Genomic DNA, 24251 nt, shown 5'->3' with positions numbered 1-24251 from the left:
CTCCGCATGCAAAGATGATCTTGATAGGCCATACCACTTTAATAGCAATTGATCGTCAACGTTTGTATAATCGGCCCTGGATGCAAATCATAAAGAGATATAAAAGAGTACCATAAAGCGATATGGCCAATATTTATGATTGATTGTAACTTTGTGTACATGGTTTACCAATATAGTTGTGCTTGATTGAACAATCAATTGTATCTTTTAGCTTACTACAGATTTTGAAGAAAAAAATCTTACCAACATTTAGGATATTAATGACTAATCAATGGAAGTGGATTCAAGGTGCTTTCACGATGGGCCGCTGGGATGTCTTGTTACTTTTACTTTAGGTCTTGTCTGAAATCAGAAACAGGGAAATACATATTAGAATCAGGGAATGAATGTAATATATATATATATAATATAGTGTATTTATATTGCGCACATATCCACCTTGTTAGGTGCTCAAGGCGCTCCGATATTACCCGGCTAAGCTAGGCATTCATAGCGCACACAGCTTTTTAATGTACAGAAGAATCAGAGTGAGGGAGGAAGGGGAGCATAATATTAAATATCTCCTCCTTTTATAAGCTGTCAACACGCCTGTAAAAATATTCTGTAATAGTTTGGAGTGGGGGGGAGGGGGTTCTAATCTTTGAAGTCTAGAATCTAGATAGTACTTGTCAAAGGCAGCTCCATTGATATGGGTATCCTCATCCACCAACTCCCCCCCCACGGTTCCTATAATGCTAGAACATGATCTCACCTTGGATGAAGGCCTGTTGGTTGTACCTCTGGGCCTGGATGATATACCTGAAGAGATTGCTGGTTCAAGCCCCGCTCTGCTGCCACCAGGAACTCTCGTTACAGCATCGGTTGGCACAGTGAAATTTGCAGCAAGTCTGTTTCATAAGGCAGTGTAAAGTAAGGAGGAAGTAAATTCAAAGAGCCATAAGACACTATACCAAAACAGAAGCACCTAGAGATTTATATCATTATTTTTAGAATGTCAACAAGGACAATAAGGAGAGGAATGTACTAAAAAGTTTAAATTGTATGATATAGATGACATAGCAGCAATACATGTGGTCATGGTAGTGAAAAATGGTCAGCAGCGGGGCCCACAGGGGGGGAGGGGAGATAGGGTGATCAAAGTTACTCTCATGCTTGGTAATGTTGGTAATGATACTATCTAGTTAAAGATAGATATGAATTATTTTTTCATATTCAATCAGTTTGTACTTTTAAATTACAAGATTTCCAATTTTCAGTGTCAAAATACCTCTGTGGTTTTTATCCATTCCTTTCTGATCATTGAGGAATGAAAACCTTACAGTCTATATTGGGAGTCCGTAAAGAATTATAAATGCACATAACGATTAAAAACAAAAGATAATATCAGGTATATACTTCAGCGAATGATTTTTGTAGTATCACATCATGTTTTTGCTATGTTTTTTCAGACTGCAACACATTTCTTTCGTATAGCAAGTTTTTATATAGGACTGTACTGAAGGGCAATGTCATCTTTTCCTCCACTGACCCTGACGAGATATGTTAATCAAATTGATAAAACTAAGATTATTCCCTGTACTCACCTGACAGAACTTGGATTGGTAGTTTTCTTGTTCCTACTCGAATCGGTCCCAAAGCTTGGAACATATCCTGTTGCACCTGCAACCCTCTCCGTGTTATACGCTCCCTTGTTGGGAGTCTTTCTAGAGTTTGTCTTTTTTACACCGCTCCTTCCATCCCGGTCCTCTCTCATGAACACAGGATCATTGTCATATTGTGAAAGCAGCTCAGTAAAACTATCCTGCCTTTCGCTTCGTTTCTTCTGAATGTTATTCAGACCCCTACCAGCTGCGGTGTTGGATTTGGACGTTGCCTGGTGGAGGCGTTGGAACGATGTCGTGTCAGAGCTCAGGTTGTCGTTGGCATAGTCGCTGTTGGTGAATTTCTTTGATGCTGGTTTGGTTCCAGGTTCAGTAATAGGAAAGGAAAGAGTTGAACATACAAATATCAATTTTTGGTGCTTTTCAAACATAGGGTCATATCCAGGGGGGGGGGGACATAAAGGGCATGTGTCCCCTTTCTGGTTGTCTTTCTTAATCCCCCTTTTTCAGAAAAGTGCCCTCTTTTGAATGGAGTGATGCAAAGTTTGTTCTTTCTTCATAAGAACCTTTGCATTTTGTAGACTTTTCTGATTTTCTTTAAGAGGTGAATATATTAATTTTTGACTTAGCATCTAAAGAAATCAATTAACTTTCTTTGTCCTCCCTTTCAATAAACCCTGTACCCATCCTGTAATTAGGTGATATAATCATCCAATATAACAAGAACCTTTCCTTTTCCTTTTAGTATATGACAAAACATCATTTATACATACATGTACATAATTACTTATTTTCTGAATTATCCCCAGACTGTAACAGGTATTATTCAAACAGAGGGTCATGTGTTCGAATCCTAACCATGGCGTGTTTTCCTTCAGCAAGAAATTTATCCGCAATGTGCTGCACTCGACCCAGGTGAGGTGAATGGGTACCCGGCAGGATTAATTCCTTGCATGCACTGAGCGCCGGTGATGGCAGCTCGAGCTAAAGCCGGGGTAATAATAGCAGCGCTTTGTATCCTCAGGCAAAAGGCGCTTTATAAATACCGCTATTATTATTATTATTATTATTATTCATCTGAATTTCAAGACAATTAAAATTCCAGAACATTTATCTAAAACAGACCTTTGCAGACATCCTCTCTCCAATGATTTCTGTCAACCTGTCAACAAAATTAAAAGGGCAGGTGGGGGGAGGGGAATACAATCAAATAGAAATAGAAGGGGCAGATGGATGAAAAAAGTGGGGGTAAAGCAGAAGAAGGTGATACTTACTCCTTAGCTCTTTATTGCTAGATTTGAGTGGTAGGGTAGTCCCTGTATGATGCGATCCTACATAGCTGACATCATTTTTGGCTAGGTAGTCATCTACATCATTCTCCTTTACACCAACATTCTTACCTGATGAAATAAACAAAAATATAAAAATAAAAAAAATGCTAACTGGGCATAAACCACGGATTAAATTCAAGTGTTAAAATAATACAAGTATAGAAACATTCACAGTTTCTATTGCTCTACTAGACAGGATCTTTCGCGTATGTTGCTACACAAATGGAATGCCTCTGGCCATCTCACCTGTATCACGCGATTCAATATAGCAGCAGTGCTGACTTTGAAAACTATTATAACTCACACAAGTGTTCAGTGATATTTGGTTACTCTTATTTCCATGTTTTATGAATTAGACCAATACACTTACAGAGATAGGATGGTAATTCAACAAATACCCCAATGCGGCAAAAGTTTATTGATCTCACATGACCTTTGACCTTAATCATGTGACCTGAAAATTGCACAGGATATTCAGTGATACTTGATTACTCTTATGTGCAAATTTCAAAAGTCAGATCAATAAACTTGCAAAGTTATGATGGTAATTCAACAGACAAAAACTAAGATGTGCATGGGGATACGTAACATATACACAATGCAATGGTACTTGATTTTGGTGTACATACTCCTTGCACAGGTGACAACGCTGTAATGACTCCAAATGTCCTTTTTCTACTTTCTGTTCTCTTTTGGAGTCTCCATCTTTCGGCAACAATATTTGACAAAGCATGTTTACATTTGAGTTGATTAATGACTAGAACTTTACTGATAAATGCTGCAACACTGTTTTAATGTTCATAATGATATTCCAATAAATTAAGTTTTAACCTGATCTGGAAGTCTACTTCTTTTCTTTTTTTCCCCCGTAATCCCTCCATCCCTCTGCGCCTCAGAATAGTTTACTAGATAGCGCATAATAAATACTGTATCTATTATTATCATTATTATTGTTACTTCCAGCCAGTGCCACCCTGGCTAAGTGTGATTTTCACTGTTACATGATCACTTGCCTTCCTATTCCAATGTTTAATTTAAGCATCAGAAAATGTGTAAATTTTGCCAAAATGTCGGAATACAGATATAATCCTGAAGCTTTCAACTCTACTTTCTTACCTCATTTTGTCTCTTGATCATAGAATATGATTTACATTGAGGGAGGGATAATGAAAAACTAATTCTATTGCCGAAAAGAACTTTTGACGTCTATGTGGCTCGTGCACAAACGCGATAGTAAAGCAATGCAATGCAATCACACCATCTGAACAGATATAAAAGAGGAAAACCCTCAATGCAAACCTATCCAATGCCCAACAATCAACAATTTTAAAACTGATACCAAACATTATGTGGGTGTTGGCTTATTAGACATGAAATATTTTGCAAGGACTGTTCTATGCAATAGTGTAACATTGGCAACTGCAGAAAGTTTGTGGTATGGCATGACAGCATGACAATAGTCACAAGAGGGTCAGTACTGAAACTACAAAGGACTAACCTGAACGATTACTATTTTTATTCTTTGGAGGTCTACTGTACTGCGTTCTTCCTGATACATCGTCCGCTTGACCAAATGACCTCTTGACCTTAGATGAATGTCTATTATCTCCTTCATCAACTTCATCAAAGCCTGGTAAACAACAAAATGCAGCAATGGAAAAACATTTCAGATGAATAAAATGGTCATTTGCACGAACAAAGGCTACTGATTTCATTTCATTTCAGGTTTTCTGGGGCCCTGTTTGTTAAAAGTTACTATTATGGTACCTTTGCCATCCAGTGGTAACTTCTATCCAATCCTAGAGTTTGATCGGCTATTGAGCATCTTTACCATATGGTAGGTCATATACAATGTGGTTCTGACTATAAAGTAAAAACTCCAATTGACATCAAAGCCTGTTTAAAAAGCTTTGGTAATAGCTCAATAATGTGAAATACACTAAAGTATCAGCCATTAATTGTGCTAAAATTCAATATGCACATCACTTATTATGTTCTCTTCCATTTTTTTATACTAAGACTTTAAAAAAATATTCACTCAGTAATAATTATGCCAATTTATGGGCAAACATTTTTTTTCCCAAAACATAAATAATGAAGCTCCAAATATCCAAATTATGTTTCGGAACTACAAAATATTGCATTACTACTAAAGAAAACATATGGACATTACAAATTTGGTCTCAAAAGATGCATGAAATTCTACAGAAAAGAGTCCTGCAGCATTATAGTGACATCAAGTGGCGGACCGTGACCCGGAGGAGACAAAGCGTTGGAGGGGCACTGTATTGTTTGTGAACAATGCCGTGCCCCTCCAATGCTTTGTCTCCTCCGGGTCGTGGACCGCCACTGGTGACATCACACAAAACAAGTGGCTTTCTAAGGGTTTAGGATTTGAATATTTCTTTTTTATCTTCACCCATCTTATGCATTGAAAATGGGCACTGTTTGGGTAGCTTTTTTTTTCATATTTCCTCAAATGTGTTTTGTATGACTTACATCATTTCCACAATAGCAATATTCCATCAAACCCGAACGAAACTAAAAATGTGATCACTTTGCCATAAATCAGTTTTGAAGAAGGGTTGCTGACTGGCTGTCACATCGGCCAATGACCATCCAAAACGACAATTCCTACCTGATGCAGGGAACATGTTCCTCAGCATTGCATCCTCCTGTCTCCTCCTAGAACTCCTGCTCTTAGGAGGGCTCGATGTTCCCAACGTGTTCCTGGTTCTCCCTATGGATCTACTGACCAGGGTGGGACTAGGAGGAGTCTCTTCTAGATCCTGGAGGGCAGACTCGACTTCATGGTTTGACCTCGTGGGTCGACTCTCCCTGCAGTGAAACTGTGATAAAAAAATACAACAGGGATGTTGCAAAGTCAGTAGAGGGGAATTTTCAATAGCAAAGACGTAATCTGCAAAAGATCTCTTCAGTTTTCAAGTTATCAGCTTACAATGGCCTTATAGGTCAAAAGGTCATTTTCAGCAAAAACACGGAGGTCACCCTGAAAGTTGAGTACAAGGACATCCAGTACACTACTATTACAATGGGCATGTACACAATACATAAAGAGCAACTATTGTCGAGGGTTAAACCAACACAAAACATTCCAATGTACAGAGTATCATAGACAATGGTGCTGATGTGAATGTGCAAAGATCAACGCATATTTATTCATACCCAGTGGCATAAAGGTAATGCAGCATACACACTGCATCATACATCAAATACATTCATTGTGAAAAATAAAGAAGACAAAAACTAGCGATACCAACAACTATAGCTTGGTAATACATATTAAATTGGATTCAGAAGAAACAGGGACAATCATATATCAAAGTGCCATTTCTTAAAGTGAACATGTAATTTGTTACTTTTTTTTAAGCTGAGAAATACTCAATTTCTTTCTGTTTCTTGACAAAGCATTTAAATGCAATAATATTGGGCAAATTGCTATTAAACCTAGTATTTCAAAGACAAAAAAAATGTATGAAATTCATCATTGCAAATACTAATAATTTTTAAAAACTGGATACTTTGATAGCCTTCTCGCAATTCTGTAAAGTATGTCTAAAACTTCGTGCCAGATTGGGATAACCTTGTCAAGTTGCCACACTCACAAAATAAATGAACAAATGATTCATCTTTGTTATCACACAGTAAACAATTTGGAGAATCTCTCCTGTTAATTTAATGAAGAAACCCATTCAAAGTAATAGCCTTGTGGAAAATCTTAAAGTCAAATGGTCTCAATTTTGTATCAATAGTACAAAAGAGAGTATGAATTTTCTCCCAGTCCAAGGTTACAGGTACAGGAATATTATCACACCATTACGAACATTCTTGTCTGGCACATTGGAGCCATTGAGTATTATATGCAATTCTTGGGACTTTCTTTGTGGTTAAAAGCTTTTGAAGTATTGCTTCATGAATCTGCAAAAAATATAATCTTAATATTTCCTAGATCAATGTTCTCAAACAAAACTTGATCAGGCTATTGCAGCAGCATAGTAGAAACACCAAACAGATTAAAGAGAATGAAATATTGCATAATAGTGTCCAATCTAAACTGAACAAATGGACAAACACAGTCAAACGATAATTATTTTTGTTCATCCAATTCTTACTTCACTTCAAGAACTGCTTGCGCCGTGAAAAACTGTGAGCATCACATTCTTTCAAACATGAACAGAGCTGCCAAACTGAAAAAGCACATTTCAGTATTTTTAAAGTTGAAAATCAGTATTTTGGTGAGAAAATCAGTATTTTATAAAAATACCACAGGACAACACATAAAGCTGAAACTTCAGAAATCAGTATTTTTTTTCACTTTTCAGTACTAAATACTGAAAATCAGAACTACTTGGCAGCTCTGCATGAATGAACTAGAAATCTAAAAAAGGTACCACTGACCTGATGGTGAGGTAGGAACTCTGCGGGTAAAAGATCCCCACAGAACTCACAAGGTAACATGACAGACCCATCTTCTGATGAACCACTAAGATAATGGTGAAGGGGTTCAGGGCTTATTAACCTACATGAACAAAACCAGAGAGAGAGCAAGGAAAATGGCATCGATAAAGTTTCAATAATGTGAATTACATTTTACAAATGTTCTAAAATCCCAATCAAATAAAAAAGAAAAATTACCATTTATTATACTCTTTAATATCAAAGGCCCTTTGCTCCAGAAGAAAATCTGTATGTTGAACTTGAAACAGAAGTACCTTATTTCAAACTAGAATACTATTCCATACATGTAGTTCTATCCTTACTGTATTCTGAAGACATACATGTACATGTAAACACTATCACTTTATAACTATACCAATTAAAGTAGACAAACAAAAATTATAAAACCAATTTTCCAAGGATAATTTTGGTCTCAATCTAGTTGTGTTACAACATACAGCCATGATAAGTACATTCTCTATTGACAGGACACTGTAAATAGCATCAGAAAAATATAAGGTATGGAATACTACAAAATAAATGAACAAAGCTTTAGAGAAGAGGACAAAAAAATGAAGGTTGTGTTTTCTAAGAATTTGAAAGAGGATAAAAGTTAGAAGATTTGACTTTCTAAGATTTAGAAAGAAGAAAAACCTTGGAAAATCAAGCTTTATAGGATTTGGAAAGAGAACAGACCTTTTAAAAATTAAACTTTCTATGATTCGAATTTCAAGAGGATGAACCCTTGAAGACTGGGCTGTTAGAGATTTTGAAAGAGGACAAACCTTTAAAGATTGGGCTTATAAAGATTTGGAAAGAGGACAAACCTTTGAAGATTGGGCTTATAAAGATTTGGAAAGAGTACAAACCTTTGAAGGTTGGGTTTTCTAAGATTTGGTAAGAGGACACACCTTTGAAGATTGAGCTTTCGAAGATTTGGAAAGAGGGTAAACCCTTGAAGATTGGGTGTTCCAAGATTTGGAAAGAGGCCAAACCTTTGAAGATTGGGTGTTCCAAGATTTTGAAAGAGGACAAACCTTTGAAGGTTGGGTTTTCTAAGATTTGGTAAGAGGACACACCTTTGAAGATTGAGCTTTCGAAGTTTTGGTAAGAGGGTAAACCCTTGAAGATTGGGTGTTCCAAGATTTGGAAAGAGGACAAACCTTTGAAGATTGGGTGTTCCAAGATTAAGAAAGAGGCCAAACCTTTGAAGGTTGGGTTTTCTAAGATTTGGTAAGAGGACACACCTTTGAAGATTGAGCTTTCGAAGTTTTGGAAAGAGGGTAAACCCTTGAAGACTGGGCTGTTAGAGATTTTGAAAGAGGACAAACCTTTAAAGATTGGGCTTATAAAGATTTGGAAAGAGGACAAACCTTTGAAGATTGGGCTTATAAAGATTTGGAAAGAGTACAAACCTTTGAAGGTTGGGTTTTCTAAGATTTGGTAAGAGGACACACCTTTGAAGATTGAGCTTTGGAAGATTTGGTAAGAGGGTAAACCCTTGAAGATTGGGTGTTCCAAGATTTGGAAAGAGGACAAACCTTTGAAGATTGGGTGTTCCAAGATTAAGAAAGAGGCCAAACCTTTGAAGGTTGGGTTTTCTAAGATTTGGTAAGAGGACACACCTTTGAAGATTGAGCTTTCGAAGTTTTGGAAAGAGGGTAAACCCTTGAAGATTGGGTGTTCCAAGATTTGGAAAGAGGACAAACCTTTGAAAATTGGGTTTTCTAAGATTTGGTAAGAGGACACACCTTTGAAGATTGAGCTTTCGAAGATTTGGAAAGAGGGTAAACCCTTGAAGATTGGGTGTTCCAAGAATTGGAAAGAGGACAAACCTTTGAAGATTGGGTGTTCCAAGATTTGGAAAAAGGCCAAACCTTTGAAGGTTGGGTTTTCTATGATTTGGTTAGAGGACACACCTTTGAAGATTGAGCTTTCGAAGTTTTGGAAAGAGGGTAAATCCTTGAAGATTGGGTGTTCCAAGATTTGGAAAGAGGACAAACCTTTGAAAATTGGGTTTTCAAAGATTTTGAAAGAGGACAAACCTATGAAGATTGGGTTTTCTAAGATTTGGAAAGAGAACATACCTTTGAAGATTGGGAAAGACGACAAACCCTTGAAGAATGGGTGTTCTAACATTTTGAAAGAAGACGAACCATTGAAATTGAGTTTACTATTAAGATTAAGATCCAAATTTATCCACGTTGTGCTGCACTCGACCCAGGTGAGGTAAATGGGTACCCGGCAGGATTAATTCCTTGAATGCATGAGCGCTGAAAGGTAGCTCGAGCTAAAGCCGGGATAATAATAACAACGCGCCTCGGGATAGAATATTTCTAGACAGATGGCACTATATAAATGCCTATTATTATTATTATTATCAAGATTTGGAAAGAGACCAAACCATTAAAGATCGGGTGTTGTGTTCTAAGATTGGGAAAGAGGACAAACCTATTTGGAAACAGAACAAACCTTTGAAGATGGGGGGGGGGGGGGAGAGGACAAACCATTAAAAATCAGGCTTTCTAAGATTTGGAAAGAGGACAAACCTTTGACGATTGTGCTTTCTAAAATTTGGAAAGAGTACAAACCTCTGGAGATTGGGCTTTCTAAGATTATCTAGTACTGGTGTTTGCACTGCAGTTGAGCCTTGAGGAACCGTCTGATGCTGATTGTTAGAAGGCACTGATGTTATTTCACTAGGATCAAGTACCTGGTCTAGGGATTCCATCTGACAGCCAGTCTAAAGAAAGAAATAAGTTGTAAATTCATCAAAATGTATTCTTCAGTTGGGGTATGACCGGTTAAATAATACCGATGTTTGTGCCACAGCTGAGCCTTGGGGGGTACATTCCATCTTATCAAAAGGAGGAAATTATAGTATTTGCATGCTTTATATTATGTTCTAGGATGATCAGTGATTTGTGTGCTCTATGGGCCTTTCCACACATGAATTATGAATCATCATTGAAATGAACATTTCTATTGTTTCTAATCATGTTCTAGTTTGCTAAATATTCATCATTAGCCTCATTTTTCACTGGAATCATCATTCAAATTATGATTTTTTTTACCTTGTGAAAGGGTGGTATCATGCATACTAATAACATGCAACATTTATATAGTGATTACAATGTTTCTACAGAGCAAATTACCCAGCTGTCTTAAGAACAGCTATTAAACATGATTAGGTACTTGATCATTGATCATAAGTACTTGTTCATTCAAGGAATTCCTTCCTACTCTGGTCCACATTTACTACACCTGGGTACAAAAAGACACATGTATCTCTCTCAGTAGAACAAATAGAAAAAAAGAAGCAAAACATATACTAACTGGTACACATAAATGAAGAGTGAATAGCATACCTGATGTAGTATAAGATCATCCAGAGGAAATGCTTTATTACAGAATTCACAGGGTGCCATAACAACCTCTCCTGAAATACCTACATTAACAAATCAAATACATGAACTTATTACACAAGTACATGTAGCCTTGGATGCTAGGAACAAATACCATGCATTTAAAGGGGAAGTTCACCCTGACAAAAAGTTTATTGTAAAAATAGCAGAAAAAATAATAAAAAATATTGCCGAAGGTTTGAGAAAAATTCATCAAATAATTAAAAAGTAATTAGAATTTCAATTATTTGATTTGTGACGTCATATGCGAGCAGCATTCCTACATAGCGAATGGTAAAAAATCAATGAAATGTCATTTTCTCAGAAAATTGAAAATGGTTTTCACTGTACCTTTTGTATATCAATAGACAAATTACTTCACACCCGATCATGAATAGAAAACAAAATTAAGTCATCAGGAACTATACAGAATTTGAAATTCATGCATTTTATATTACATAACACATGGGGCAGCTGCTCGTTTATGACGTCACAAATCCCAAACTTTGAACTCTAATAACTTTCTTACTCTTTAACGGATTTTCCTCAAACCTTCATCAATATTTTTCAATATTTTTTCTGCTATTTTTACAACAAAGTTTTCTTCAGGGTGAACTTCCCCTTTAAAGATAAATACCAGTTCTGGTAACAATCTCAAATACCCTTTTTAGACAGGCTAAAATTTCCTTAACCCCGTACTATTGGTGGGGCTAAATGGCAATTTAGCCCCACCTATAGTACGGGGTTAACCCTTTGAACCCTGAATTATTTGGGGCGGTCGTGACATACACCCTGAATTATTTGCACATAAACATGATAAATGACTTCTCGAATCTCGACCACATTCATACAATCTCCCATGATTCGAGACCCAACGACACCTTCCCCCCACTAGTACCCGGCCCGAGCCGGCTGAAGTTGTTTGGCTTTTCGTAGACCTAGTCTACAATCAGAAATATCAAATTTAGTGTCTGTTTTGGGCTCAAAATCACTGTTTTCACCAAAGTGAGATATACCAATTGCTTCCCCATAGTAAGCACGTGACTCGCCACGTATTACCGCACCTACGACACGAGCAATCACAAAAAAGTGGCATATTTTGGCCATTTTTGAAGCTAAATCCTTCCGAAATCATTGCCGACACTGACTGAAATTATCGACTAAATATTCCTACACGTACGAGAAAGATGACGTCATTTTAGAAGATCACCTGACATTTAGAATCCATGCTTTTGAAATCACATGGCTGGAGGCCGGTATTCCGGCATATCGGGTATTTTCATGTTTTCTGGCAGGCCGGTATTCCGGCCTATCGGGTTCAAAGGGTTAAGCTTAGCCCACTTTCGTTTTACACAGCGTTTTTGCAAAGTGGGCTAACCCCACCTATAGTACGGGATTATTTGGCCCTGCAAAAAAGCAGGGTTATCCCACCAATTGCGGTGCTAAGAGCAATAGTACGGGGTTAAGATCGCATGTGTAAAACGAAAGTGGGCTAAGCTTACCCCGTACTATAGGTGGGGCTAAATGGCAATTTGGCCCTACCTATAGTACGGGGGTTAAGGAAATTGTAGCGTGTGTAAAAAGTGTACGAGTGAAGCACTTGTACTACGAATGATCGACAAAAACCACTAGTCCGGGTTAGCGAGTTTCGTGTGTTAAAAGCAAGCATTTCTTATCCGGGGTTAGCAATAACAATTTGGCATGTGTGAAAAGGGAAAAAAAATAGTACGGGGTTAAGGATAGTACGGGGTTAGCGATAGTCCGGGGTTAAGAAAATCCTGTGTAAAAAGGGCAAAAAATGAGTTCGAACAGAATCCAATAAACTAATTACCACCCAAGTGGCTCTGGAAGAAAATGCGTACATGTACATGTAATTGATGAGAAATCAACAAAATAAGCACGGAATTCCATCAAATGTCAGGTATTTTTCCGAGCAATATTAATACATTGTCCCACATGTGCTTTTCTGTGTTAGTGATCATCAGAATTATTTTTTAGCTAAGATTTCATGACTTCCCAAAGATAAGTTTACTTTAATGTACCAGATCTAGATATATGATGACATTTTGACAATTAACCTTGATTTCAAAGACTTTCTACATGAAATAATTGTTTGCTGCAACTACAATCTTTTACCTTTAAATCCCTTTATTTGATTGTGTTCAATATTCTTAGCCCTTTACTTTTGTGTGCATGTGTTGCGTCCCTCTCCTGACCTAGAATTTTAGTTCAATGCCATCAGAATATTGCACTCTGTTCAATATTCAACTGAACCATATTGAATGAAAGAGGAAAGAGCAAAAGTTGCCTGTGCATTCATTGTGATCTACACAAGTAGATGTAATCATATCTTTAAAATGTTTTTTATACTCATCTTTTCAAGTGTTTTAATTTGAATTTCAGTTACTACATATCAGTACCCAGTGAAATAATAACATAAGTACTTTTGTTTTGGTTGGTTTCAAAAATAATATGTGTTGTTCTATCAGGCAATGAATTTATTGAATTCAGTTCCATGAATATTGTACTTGTTGTGGTGTAAAGCAGAATGTATTATAAACCACTCAAGGGCAGTCAATGTTTCATATTATTATCATATTGGCAAAGCATGGTAAAGTTATGCCATGTTAGGTACAGTACAGCTGGTGGGCCCTTCTTTTGCTGGAAAACCAAAATTTTTCTGTTTTGATAAAAAGGACTGCATTTTCATATCTCTTCAATTTCATGAAGGTCCCAAATGTAAGGGGTCTGACATACATATTTATCGAATTACCCTTGTGCTTAAAGCTTTACTTGTTAGTCTGGGACATGTCTTTCAGTAGAATCAAGCTCTCATCTTACCTTCTACTCCTTTTTCAGCACACACAAAGCAATGGAAGATACTGGAAAGCTGCAGCGAGAGATGCTGATCAGAAACCCTGCAACAAGACGCAGCATATACATTGGGTACACTGCCTTGAGTAATAATTATAAAAACCAGTAACATCTGTTATAAGCTTACCATTTTCATCTAATGCACTCCATAACGATGGCTGAGATGTTCGGCTAGCCAGTCGTCTTCTTGACGGCGAACCGGCATCTCTATCATTCTCCCACTGATCCAGCTCACTGTCATCAAAATCCCTGTTCCCATGGTTGCTAGGTTGGACACTGCCAAGGAGGGCATCAAAGCTGTTGTCCAGACCAAAGACCTGGTCATCCTCGTTCGAGATGCTGAGAGCCAGAAGGCGGTCAGCTTCCATCTGATCAGCTGCTTGTGTGTTAGACTGCTTTGTAGAATCTGGAAAACACAATGAATCATGGATAACTTTACTTCTCAAATATAATTTCCAGTTTGGGCTGTAGGACAAATACTTCAACAAACTTCTGCGCAGCAATATTTAAAACCTCATTTTGTGTGAAACAAAAAATGAATAGCAATTATGATGTAATGCCCCCCAAAAATTATTCCCTGATAGTGGTGGTCCATTATAATAATGTGGAATGTGACGCATCTGCTTATCAATAAGAATTGTCATCGATTCTTAACTAAAATTGATATTGATCTCTACTTTCATACTAACACACTACAAAATGGACCAGTAGCATCCTTGAAGCAAACAAGTAATTTTAATTTTAAGATTATAAGGAATTTTCTCCCCAATTTCACTTTTATCATCAAGATTTGATGCAAGAAGTCAAGATGATAGGCGAGAAGCGCAACATAATTGGTATATCAATAATATAAGTATTCTCCTCCTGAACCCAGTTTGAGCTCAATTTAGTAGCCTTGTTCATCCTCTAAACACCAACATTCAACTTGAAATAACACAAAAATATGATTATCCAACTGCGCTGGACACACTGAGGCAAACAAATTAGCAAGCTGATTTGATGCCCCAGATGTTAAATGAATGACTTAAGTTAACTCATACTTTTGAACTATATCATTTTTTAAGATTGCAACCTGATCAAAGATTCAAAAGATTCCTTTGATGACATCATCATTTATGTTCCTTCAGTTGATGAACAAGCCAATTCTTTAGTGATTTTCTTGATTGTGTTGCCGCTTCAATGTCCAGCAATGGCAATATGCATATTGAGAAGTGGATATTATGGACTAAATTACCTTTCTTCTTGCTTGCTACAGGTTTTCTTTGGTTTGTATTCTTATAAATATTCTGCACTCTATCCTGATTCTTCCTCTGTCTCCTGTTGCGTCCTCCAGGATTTGCATCCTGCGCACTACTTCGATTGTCCTTGCTTCCCCCGTAGAACTGTGAGCTGCTCACGTTAACACTCCTCACTGACGGCCTTGTCATATTGTCGTCTAGATCATTGGGGTCAACGTACTCTGGAAACGCAAATCGATTTGTCACAGCATGATAGGTAGTCTCATCATAGTCTTCAAGGTTATCAAATAGCGATTCCACGGGGGGTGGCTGCCGTGGGATGGAAGGTTTCTGGTCAGGGAATGCGCAGTCTGTGATGTCGTGCTGATCCCGGTCACGGTTCTGGATGTAGCGTTGGCACTTCGGGCAACATTCCGTGCGGCTTCCACAGTAGTTCAGGTGCTCAGCCATCTGAATGAAGGGGAGTTCTAGTTCACAGTATTCACAGTGTTTGATTCTCTGTGCACACTCGTTCTTCTGCAAGGTGAGGATACATGCAAAAAAAGGTTAGATATCAAACTACACTTACATAAAAAGTTAAAGCAATGACCAATGAAAGTATGGTTGGAACTACCCCTTATCGACCACCTAATTTTCTAAGCATTGTATCTGCGAAAATATTTATCAGTTTTACCCAGTTTTGTCTCATTAGTGCAGAAAATTGAGCAGATCAGAATCCCATGTTTCAATCAGTGACTCCGATTCAATCCGCGTAAATATCAGCGAACAACGAATACGACGATTTTACATTTGCACCCTTCTTTTGAAACCGACCACCTGTGATACACTAAGTTTAAAGCCGATTCTTGTCGCGGTGGCTCAAATATTTTGACTCTTCCAAATCAGTTCTATGATGTCAAAATGCTAAATGATCCTCTCACTACTTCCACTGCGAGCTCCTGAACATGATTTGACAGACGGATATTTGTTCTAAAGCCGTTTCCTATCGAATTACTTGGTATTAACAACTGTTTTTTTGGCAGGGTTCAGGTCTAGTCAAAACAATTTTGAAAAATTCTACTAAATTTGTATCTTTTCCCCCTTCTTTTTCTCTCATTAAATCGTTCCTATGGACACTGTCTCTACTCTCCTTCGCGTATCGTTTGCAATACGCAATAATTGTAATGTGCGCAAAGTGGTCGATTTCAAAAGAGGTGGTCGATATGTGGTGGTCTCACTATACTTTTAAAAAAGCAGTAAATAAATCAAACAAGATAATGACACTATACATGCTTAATTGTTAAGTGTTAATCGGGTTTAGGTTAGCTTTTAAATGTTTAAATCAAAACATGTATCTTGCCTACATTGAAATCATCCATATCAGACCATAGAAATCCATGTATTAACTTCACAGGGCCATCAAATTTCATGGGGTGATGGTAGTGGTAGGAGATATGGCCTTCAGAAATGATTTGTACATGTTCTCTGCTGAATGGTTCTGTAGCTTACAAACAGCTTTATGGAACAACCCTTTGGTACACAATTTATACTGTATCTTGTCAACATCAAACGGCCCTACCTCATGTTCTTCCACTTTGCATTTTTCCACTGTTTCTCCACACTTGCAGGTAATCTAAAAAGAGAAATGAAACAATTACTGGTACAGACTTTGTTCATTCACAGTAACTATTTTTTAACCAGTCCAATGAACTAGTTCAGCGATTCTGTATGCTTTATTGCCCAGCAGAGCAACAACTACTTGTTTGTTCTCAAGGAAAGTTTTGGAGAGTGTTCAAATGATTGCATTCATTTGAAAACTGTACATTTTCGTAAACAATACATATATAATTTTAGGTGAAGATCATTTCTTGGTATGGTTTCTGTTAAGTCACTCCTAATCTTGTCTGAAAAACAAAGGAATCCAGAAGGCTTTTACTATGTGGTGTTTCTTCTACATGTAGATTGGTTAAGGAATATGACAAGAATCTTTATAGCGGGCACATGCTACATAATTCACTGACCCCGTATTGGTTGGTTCCTCTAAGTAATCAAACATGTATGTCTAGTAGAAGAATGTCTCCAAAACAAAAACAACCTTACCTGATATCATACAAAAATTCAGGGCAAGAAAACAATTTAAACTAAAATTCTGACGGATACTAAGTTAAATTTGAATTTAACTTGAAATTTGTACTTACTGGCTTGTGGTATTCCTCAAAGTGCTCTTCCATTTCTGATCTTGGAACAGGTTCTTGGCAGTCTTTGCACAAGGTGATGTTCCTCCTGCAATGAACTTCATGCATGATGAAGTTACCTTCTGCAATATCCTCCTTGCTGAAAGATAAGAAGTCAATAATATGCTGGATTAATAGATCATACTATTTTCAATGAAAATGATAGATAGATAGATGATATTTATTATAATAGAATTGAATTTGCAGCCAAAGGCAGAATTTTATGAATTTGTTCAGAAACTTTTAGTATACATATATACAGTATATACAAAAATATATAAATAAATAGGGAAGGGGGTAATAAGAGAAATGTATAAAAAAAGAAGAAGTAATATCATAAAGAATATGAAGAAATTAGGGGTAGACTACAGTTATATATAGCATTTAATGGCATGGTCACACCGCCCGAGCGTTGTTGGAGCGGTCGAGGAGCGGAGAGAAAGAAATCATCACCGCTCGCTACCGTTTACCATTTTCGATTTCGATTGTTTTTTTTTTTTCCTGATTTTTTCCCCCTATTTTGTGAGCGAAATTCGACCCTCTTTCCCTACTGCTCCACGACCGCTCCAACAACGCTCGGGCGGTGTGACCAGGCCTTAAAAAAATAATAAACATTTTTAATATAAATAATAATATAGTTCTGATGGTAAATACATGTAGGGAATAATTGTACTTCTCAAATTTGATTAGCATTTCGGGTTGGAAGAGAATGTAAGCTTTCAAAAATGTTCTGTAGGACTTCCTATGCTATTACCATGTACAAAAAAAATAATTTCATGTAGGGCAACTAACAAAAAATATGAAACAAATTGCAATGTAATACCAGGAAAATTACTTCCTGGTAAAGGCTATTATAATGTAAATGCTTTGCACACTGCATTTCCTTAACCCTGGACTATACTTATATCTTTTTTTTTTGGTTTCACACTGTCTTTCTCTACCCCATAATTGCTTAGCCAGGGTTAACACCTTAACCCTTGACAATTGCACAGCTCATGGATATTGATGATTTTGCAACACAGAACATGATTTAAGTGCAATTGCAACTTATGTGATTGGCTAATGCTTACATGTAGCCCCACTTTTCCTTAGCCTGGTTTTGTTTCACACTGCATCTCTTAGCACCGCAATTGTGGTACTAGCACTGCAATTAACCGGCTAACTCTGCTTTTTTGCAGGGCCATATAGTACCGTACTATTTACCGTACTAGCCCACTTTACTTAAACGTAGTGTGAAAACGAAGTGGGCGAAGCTTAACCCCAAGAAGTTGGTGGGGCTAAGACTGCTGCTTAGCCCTATCAATTACCTGGGGTTAATGAAAATATGTGCAGTGTGAAAAGCTAGACAAAAAGGGTTATGGACCCAGAGAACTAAGGTAATACCAAGGAGATATCACCTCTAACATATCTCCTTGGTAATACTGACACTTTTACAGTACCGTACATGTACATGTAGCATTAAATCATCCACATTTGATGTATTGAAAGGAAATCCAAATTTCATGATTAAATGTGAGAACACTAAATGTATCAAACTGATAAGTAAGCAAATGACATAACGATTTAGGGAAATAATTGTCATTTAGAGGCTATTTCTCCCCCATAATGGGGCGATCACCAATTATTGCACATTGATTAGGCAAATTATGAGTGTGTGAATATGAAAGATTGCAATTTACGTATTTGCTTTTAATAACCAACAATGCTTCAAAAAAAGAGAGTTGATTATTAAAACTGGAAACAGATTGTAAGACAGGAAGAAGCAGTGATAATTTCTTATTGCTATTCTTATCATTTTTTTTATTGTTCATTGTGTCCAATTTATTAAAGCACCCATCAGGTGTGGACCAAATGCATGTTCTGCATGATAGTTGTAGACTTTACACAGTGTCAGGATCACCATATTTACCCTACAGTTCCCCTTATACAAAATTTCCAACAATGAGTTGGGAAATCCCAACTGAACATTAGTCTATGTATTTAGACCCTAGATCCTTTTTTCTTGCATAATAGACCAAAATATGAATGACAGATGCAATTGTCATTAGTGTTATTCAGTTTTGCTATTCATTATTAGTGATTTCCTTCCCCAATTTTTTTCACCAGTCACTGAATACAAAACCAGCTTGGAATATGAAAGAATAAAACTTTTTCTAAAATTAAAATAGGCAAAAAGAGATCCAAGATGCAGATCTTTGCCAGACGATCAAAGGCGTTATCCAAACCCTTGGCCTCTGGGTATTCCCAGTGTTTCATCATACATTGCAGGGCTGATCTATTATTATAACAACTATTGCGAAATGCCATTTCATTCCAAAGAGACCCTTGGCCCCTGGGTATTCCCAGCCCATTACTTATCACCAATACTTGTTTTTTATAACTACTATTGCCAAATGCCATTTCAGTCGACAAATTCGAACACTACTATTGCACTGTAAACATGTACCAATGTACAATCAAATCACAAACATTGATCCAAAGTCCAATGACTTATGATACACATTGTAAAAATGCATTATTTGAAAAGAAACGGACAACAATACATACAGTGTATAATTTTAAATTGATTCGTGCAACGGCCCATTTATTTTCAGTGAACAATAAGAGAAAACCATCATTTTCTAACATTTTAACACAAGACCTGTAAAAATGCAAGAGTTTTATCATTTCAGATATTTATCGATTTCATTAATATGTTTTAAAGATTTTCAAACTAATGTAAAAGCAGATCAGTGGCAGGCCTAATGTGTTGTGTCTCATATACCTGTATAAACGAAGAAAATCATTGAATTGATTACAATGTCCAATCATGTTTTCAAGTCCCATGGTGAAAATTCCAATATAACAAATTAGGAAGTGATTTTCTTTTACAATACATTTTCTGCATTTTTACAATCCGAACGTGGAGACATCTCTAAAAAAATATGCTTCATTTCAAAACAGACCATTGGCAAAAATTTGTTTCTGAAGAATATTTTTTGTGTCACTTTACTTAATTACATCATACATTCTGTACACTGTAACTGATGCAATGTACATGTATTTGCTTGGTTCCTTTAATCACTACAAGAACTATATTTGAAAAATAACTTAATCCAAAGTGGACAAGATGTCTTACTACAGATGGAGAGAAAGAGAAAAGTGAAGAGATATACTCACCAGTTGGTACAATACTTTGTGGATCCTGACTCCATGATTACTTGGAAATGGGCTGTCCTCCCCTTTTAACTTCTTTGAATAAAGTAGTTTCCTGTGGAATATTAATTATAAAGTTATGAAAATCAAACATGAAACAAACTTCACATTTTGTTAATCACAAAGCATCGAGTCAAAATGGTTCAATTGGTAAATAATTTACCCAACCAAAACATGGCTAAATCTAAACCAAAAGCTTCAGTCTACATGTACATGTATATGTATTAAAGGTCAAGTCCACCCAAGAAATAGTTGATTTTAATCGATAGAGAAAAATAAAACAAGTATAATGCTGAAAATTTCATCAAAGTCGGATGTAAAGTAAGAAAGTTACAATTTAAGTTTCGCTTATTTTTACGAAACAGTTATATGCACAACTCAGTGACATGCAAATGAGAGTCAATGATGTCCCTCACCCACTATTTTTTTTATTGTGTGCTTAATAAACATTGTAATTTTTACAGATCTGACAATAAAGACAAACTTGATTGAACCATGAAAAAAAATGGTGGTTATACCACGTGGTAAAAGAGGAATGAGACTTTGTTTCACAGGAAAACAGGGAGAAAATTTGAATATTTCATATAATAAAAAAAAAAGAAAAGAAATAGTAAGTGATGTGAATGATATATAATGTGAAATTAAAGGAAACTTTAAAATGTCATAACTTTCTTATCCAATTTTGATGAAGTTTTCAGTGTTATTCATGTAGGATTTTTCTCTTTTTATTCCAATCAACTTTTTGCTGGGATGACTTGTGGACATATAGTTATTAGTTGTTCCGCCAAACTAAATGGCTCCAATAGACCCTAAATATCAGAAATTGTTAAACAAATCCCCAAGGCCTAGATCGAGTCAGAGACCTGTCTAACATTAAGCCAAATCTGGTTTTGTCTTTTGATATTTATCTAATCTCTAAAAAATAATCCTATTTATTCCTTCAGCTGCCATTCATACTTGTTCCTAGACCATTTAACAAAGCTTCAGTCTATGTTATATTGGTTGTTCTGCTGAACTCCGTTGGCTCCACTCCCCAATTACAGAGACAGAAGTTCTAACTCGATCTGTACAGGAACTCAATGGCCATACATGTCTGTTAAGTTTGGATAAACCAGGGAAGTGGGAGTTGCGCGAACTCAATGGCCATACATGTCTGTTAAGTTTGGATAAACCAGGGAAGTGGGAGTTGCGCGACAGCCAAAGTAAGCTCACTGTTTTCTATTAATATGCAAGTTTATTTTTCCGTTTTGGTGCATTTCAGGCCAAAAAGGAATTTCAACTTTGGTCCAGTACTTTATATATTTTCATGAAATAAAGACATATCGATGAGCCCCGTTGGAGAGAATTTGCACTGTTCATCCACTAATTACATAATGGCGGCTGCACAATCGCTAGCCGTCTGTCACTCTTGTGTATGACTCATGAGGAGAAATAAAAAAACTTAAAATGTTTTAAAAACTCCTCGAAACAGACGGCTGCCAGCTGTCTACCTTCCTTGTTCCTTACCAAATATACATTTTCACCACAGCAATTAGTAATGTTTGTGATAAGGCCTCAATAATACTAGGGCATCTTGATTGTGTTTGGTTTCCAGAAACGGGTGGACTCTGCCAACTAACTAAATAGGCCTACACCTACACGTCGCGTCGCTTTTCACACGGAGCCTGGTCGGGCTCAACAGGCAAGACAGTGCCGCACTGGCAGTGAATAGCAGCTTAGCCTACACTGTACAGTACAGCGGAATGTCGACTATCGTCGATCAAGTTAACAGTTAAACATAACACGATTATAACTTTCATTTCATACATTAAAACAAAAATAGGAAACATAGATTCTGACAAAAGTGTAAGCCTATTGCATTATTTCACCCCGATATGAGATTATATCATGAAATTATCTTACCAGCAGCGGTGCGAAACAGTTCAGCTCTAATTCAGCAGATCATTGTTGTTGTGGTATGGTCGCCCTCTATCGTCTCGATCGAGCGTAGGCCTCGGATGGATGACATGACCCGACCTGAGATAAACTTCAGTCATCTCCTTGGTGATGTGAAATTGACATGCTACTCCATTTTAGTTCATTTCTTTCTTTTTATGCCCCATTTGTAGCAGTATGCCTACTTCTAGTTGAGGCACTAGGCGATACTGTCATCTGTGTTGCCCCGTGTGTTGCACATTAAAAACACCACTTTCTTGGGTACTGCTCTCTTGTTCCAGGTCCTATAATGATTGCGCTATTTTTGTGGATTCTACACTTCAAAAGAGATCACCTAGAACCCACTCCAGCAGTCTATACCCGGAGTGAAGCTTTTAAAGTTTACAGACTTTGTCGCTTTCTTATATACGAGCAGCTGCCCCATATAAAGAGCTCACTTGCAAAAGGGTTAGGTCAATTTTTCATCAAATTTAATTTTTATGTCTCAATGTATATATACATATTTAGGAGCTTTATATAAGATGATACCAAAGAACAATTGAAATTCTTATTAAAATATGAACTAAAATGACAAAGAAAAACCACTTTTTTTAAAAAGGGGTCAGGTCCATTTCAGTTTAGTTGCAAAAGGTGTTAGGTCGACCACACAGATTTTTTGGAAAAGAATATCATAAAAAAATATGAGGACAGCTAGATTTCTTTTATACCCAATTTCATGTTCACATGGAAGGGTATCATGAAAATTCAGTTTCGCACAAGAACATTGCAATATTGGGAGAATTAAAAACGTGCTTTTTCTCGGAATGGTCCAAAGTGGACCTAACTCCTTTTTGCAACTAAACTCTTCATATGTTACGTAATATGGAATGCATGATGTCTAAATATATTTCAGGAGTGAGTGTTACATGATTCGTCTCTTGATATATTGACGGTACAATAAAAATCATTTTATTTTTTTTTGTCACATGAAATTTCAATGATTTTTTTTAATTGAAGCTGCTCGCATTTGACGTGACAAATCAAAACTATGAAATTTTGATAACTTTTTAAATCTTTGATGGATTTTCTTCCAATCTTTACCAATATTTTTAATCATGCTTATGTCAGGGTGGTTTTCCCTTTAATCGCCAAAGTGGGGACGTTTGTTTGCGTCGATCTTGTTATTATCATTAATTTAGTCCTCTTACCGGGCCCATTTTCAGATAGGCCTATACGTGAATAATTCACCTACCGCACCGACGATAATGCTATATTTTGACACACACAACGTGAATTAAAATGGCCGGACGGGCATTTTTGCAAATTATAAGTTTAGGAATAGAGTTCATGTCATGTTGTAAGAAATCCGCTCCGGTTGATGGGTAAAATACAAAAGAAGTGTCCCAAGGAAGTAGGTAATTCACCAAAACGCGCACACCGTCGGATCCAGGGGGGGGGGACGGCCGGCCCGTGCCCCCCCCCCTCCTTTAAAAGGCACAACTAAAAAAAAATTGGTAATGTATATATATGCCGTTAAAACAGAAGTGTGCACCCACCCCCCTTCGAAAGTGAAGACATTTTTTTTGCTTGTCAATTTTTTTTTTTTTGCGGACGAAAATCCCTTAATTTTTGCCTGAAACCCATATGGGGAGGGGGGGCTTGTCAAATTTTCCTTGGGAAAATGTGTACCCCACATCCACTCACATACGCACACATTTGCACGTCTTACCCTCATTCATTATTAAGAGTGAGGCAATTCAAATTCAAAATTGTTCCTACCGTCTCTATTTCTCATTAAAAAACACAATATACCTCGAGAATCAGATCAATCCAAACTCGCGAATAATTCAAATTACAATGACAATTGCAAATTTTTAGCAGAATAACAAAATTCATGTAATGGAATATGTAAAAGAGTAGCAAACAGTCATTGGCCTGGCTATTCCCTAATCAACATTCAGTATAAGGATGATAAAATAAAAAATGTTCCACACAAGTTTTGAGGATGCAAGAAACGAAAATC

General features: G+C 36.8%; 1 protein-coding gene across 3 annotated transcripts; it reads right to left on the bottom strand.

Moving 5' to 3' along the window:
• On the bottom strand, positions 1 to 22299 carry LOC121408516 (TRAF-type zinc finger domain-containing protein 1-like). 3 transcript variants are annotated; one of them, XM_041600000.1, is made up of 15 exons: positions 22223 to 22299; positions 20279 to 20370; positions 17084 to 17219; positions 16465 to 16518; positions 14903 to 15422; positions 13796 to 14074; positions 10759 to 10838; positions 9982 to 10133; positions 7352 to 7472; positions 5571 to 5781; positions 4431 to 4562; positions 2876 to 3001; positions 1584 to 1971; positions 752 to 887; positions 1 to 342 (listed from the first exon to the last, which is right to left on the bottom strand). In XM_041600000.1, the coding sequence occupies exons 2-15, from the start codon at positions 20311 to 20313 to the stop codon at positions 295 to 297; spliced, it is 2418 nt and encodes an 805-aa protein (XP_041455934.1). In that variant the 5' UTR covers positions 20314 to 20370; positions 22223 to 22299; the 3' UTR covers positions 1 to 294. The 3 variants fall into 3 exon arrangements, with proteins under 3 accessions (XP_041455934.1, XP_041455933.1, XP_041455935.1); XM_041599999.1 differs by having other exon boundaries at positions 20279 to 20369; positions 22217 to 22284; XM_041600001.1 differs by having other exon boundaries at positions 1584 to 1953; positions 20279 to 20369; positions 22217 to 22284.
• Positions 22300 to 24251: the final 1952 nt, after the last annotated feature.

This window comes from Lytechinus variegatus, chromosome 2, assembly GCF_018143015.1.
Source record: "Lytechinus variegatus isolate NC3 chromosome 2, Lvar_3.0, whole genome shotgun sequence".
Lineage (NCBI taxonomy): Eukaryota > Metazoa > Echinodermata > Echinoidea > Temnopleuroida > Toxopneustidae > Lytechinus > Lytechinus variegatus.
The sequence above is the reverse complement of the archived record's forward strand: the minus strand, read 5'-3'. Positions and strand labels throughout refer to the sequence as shown.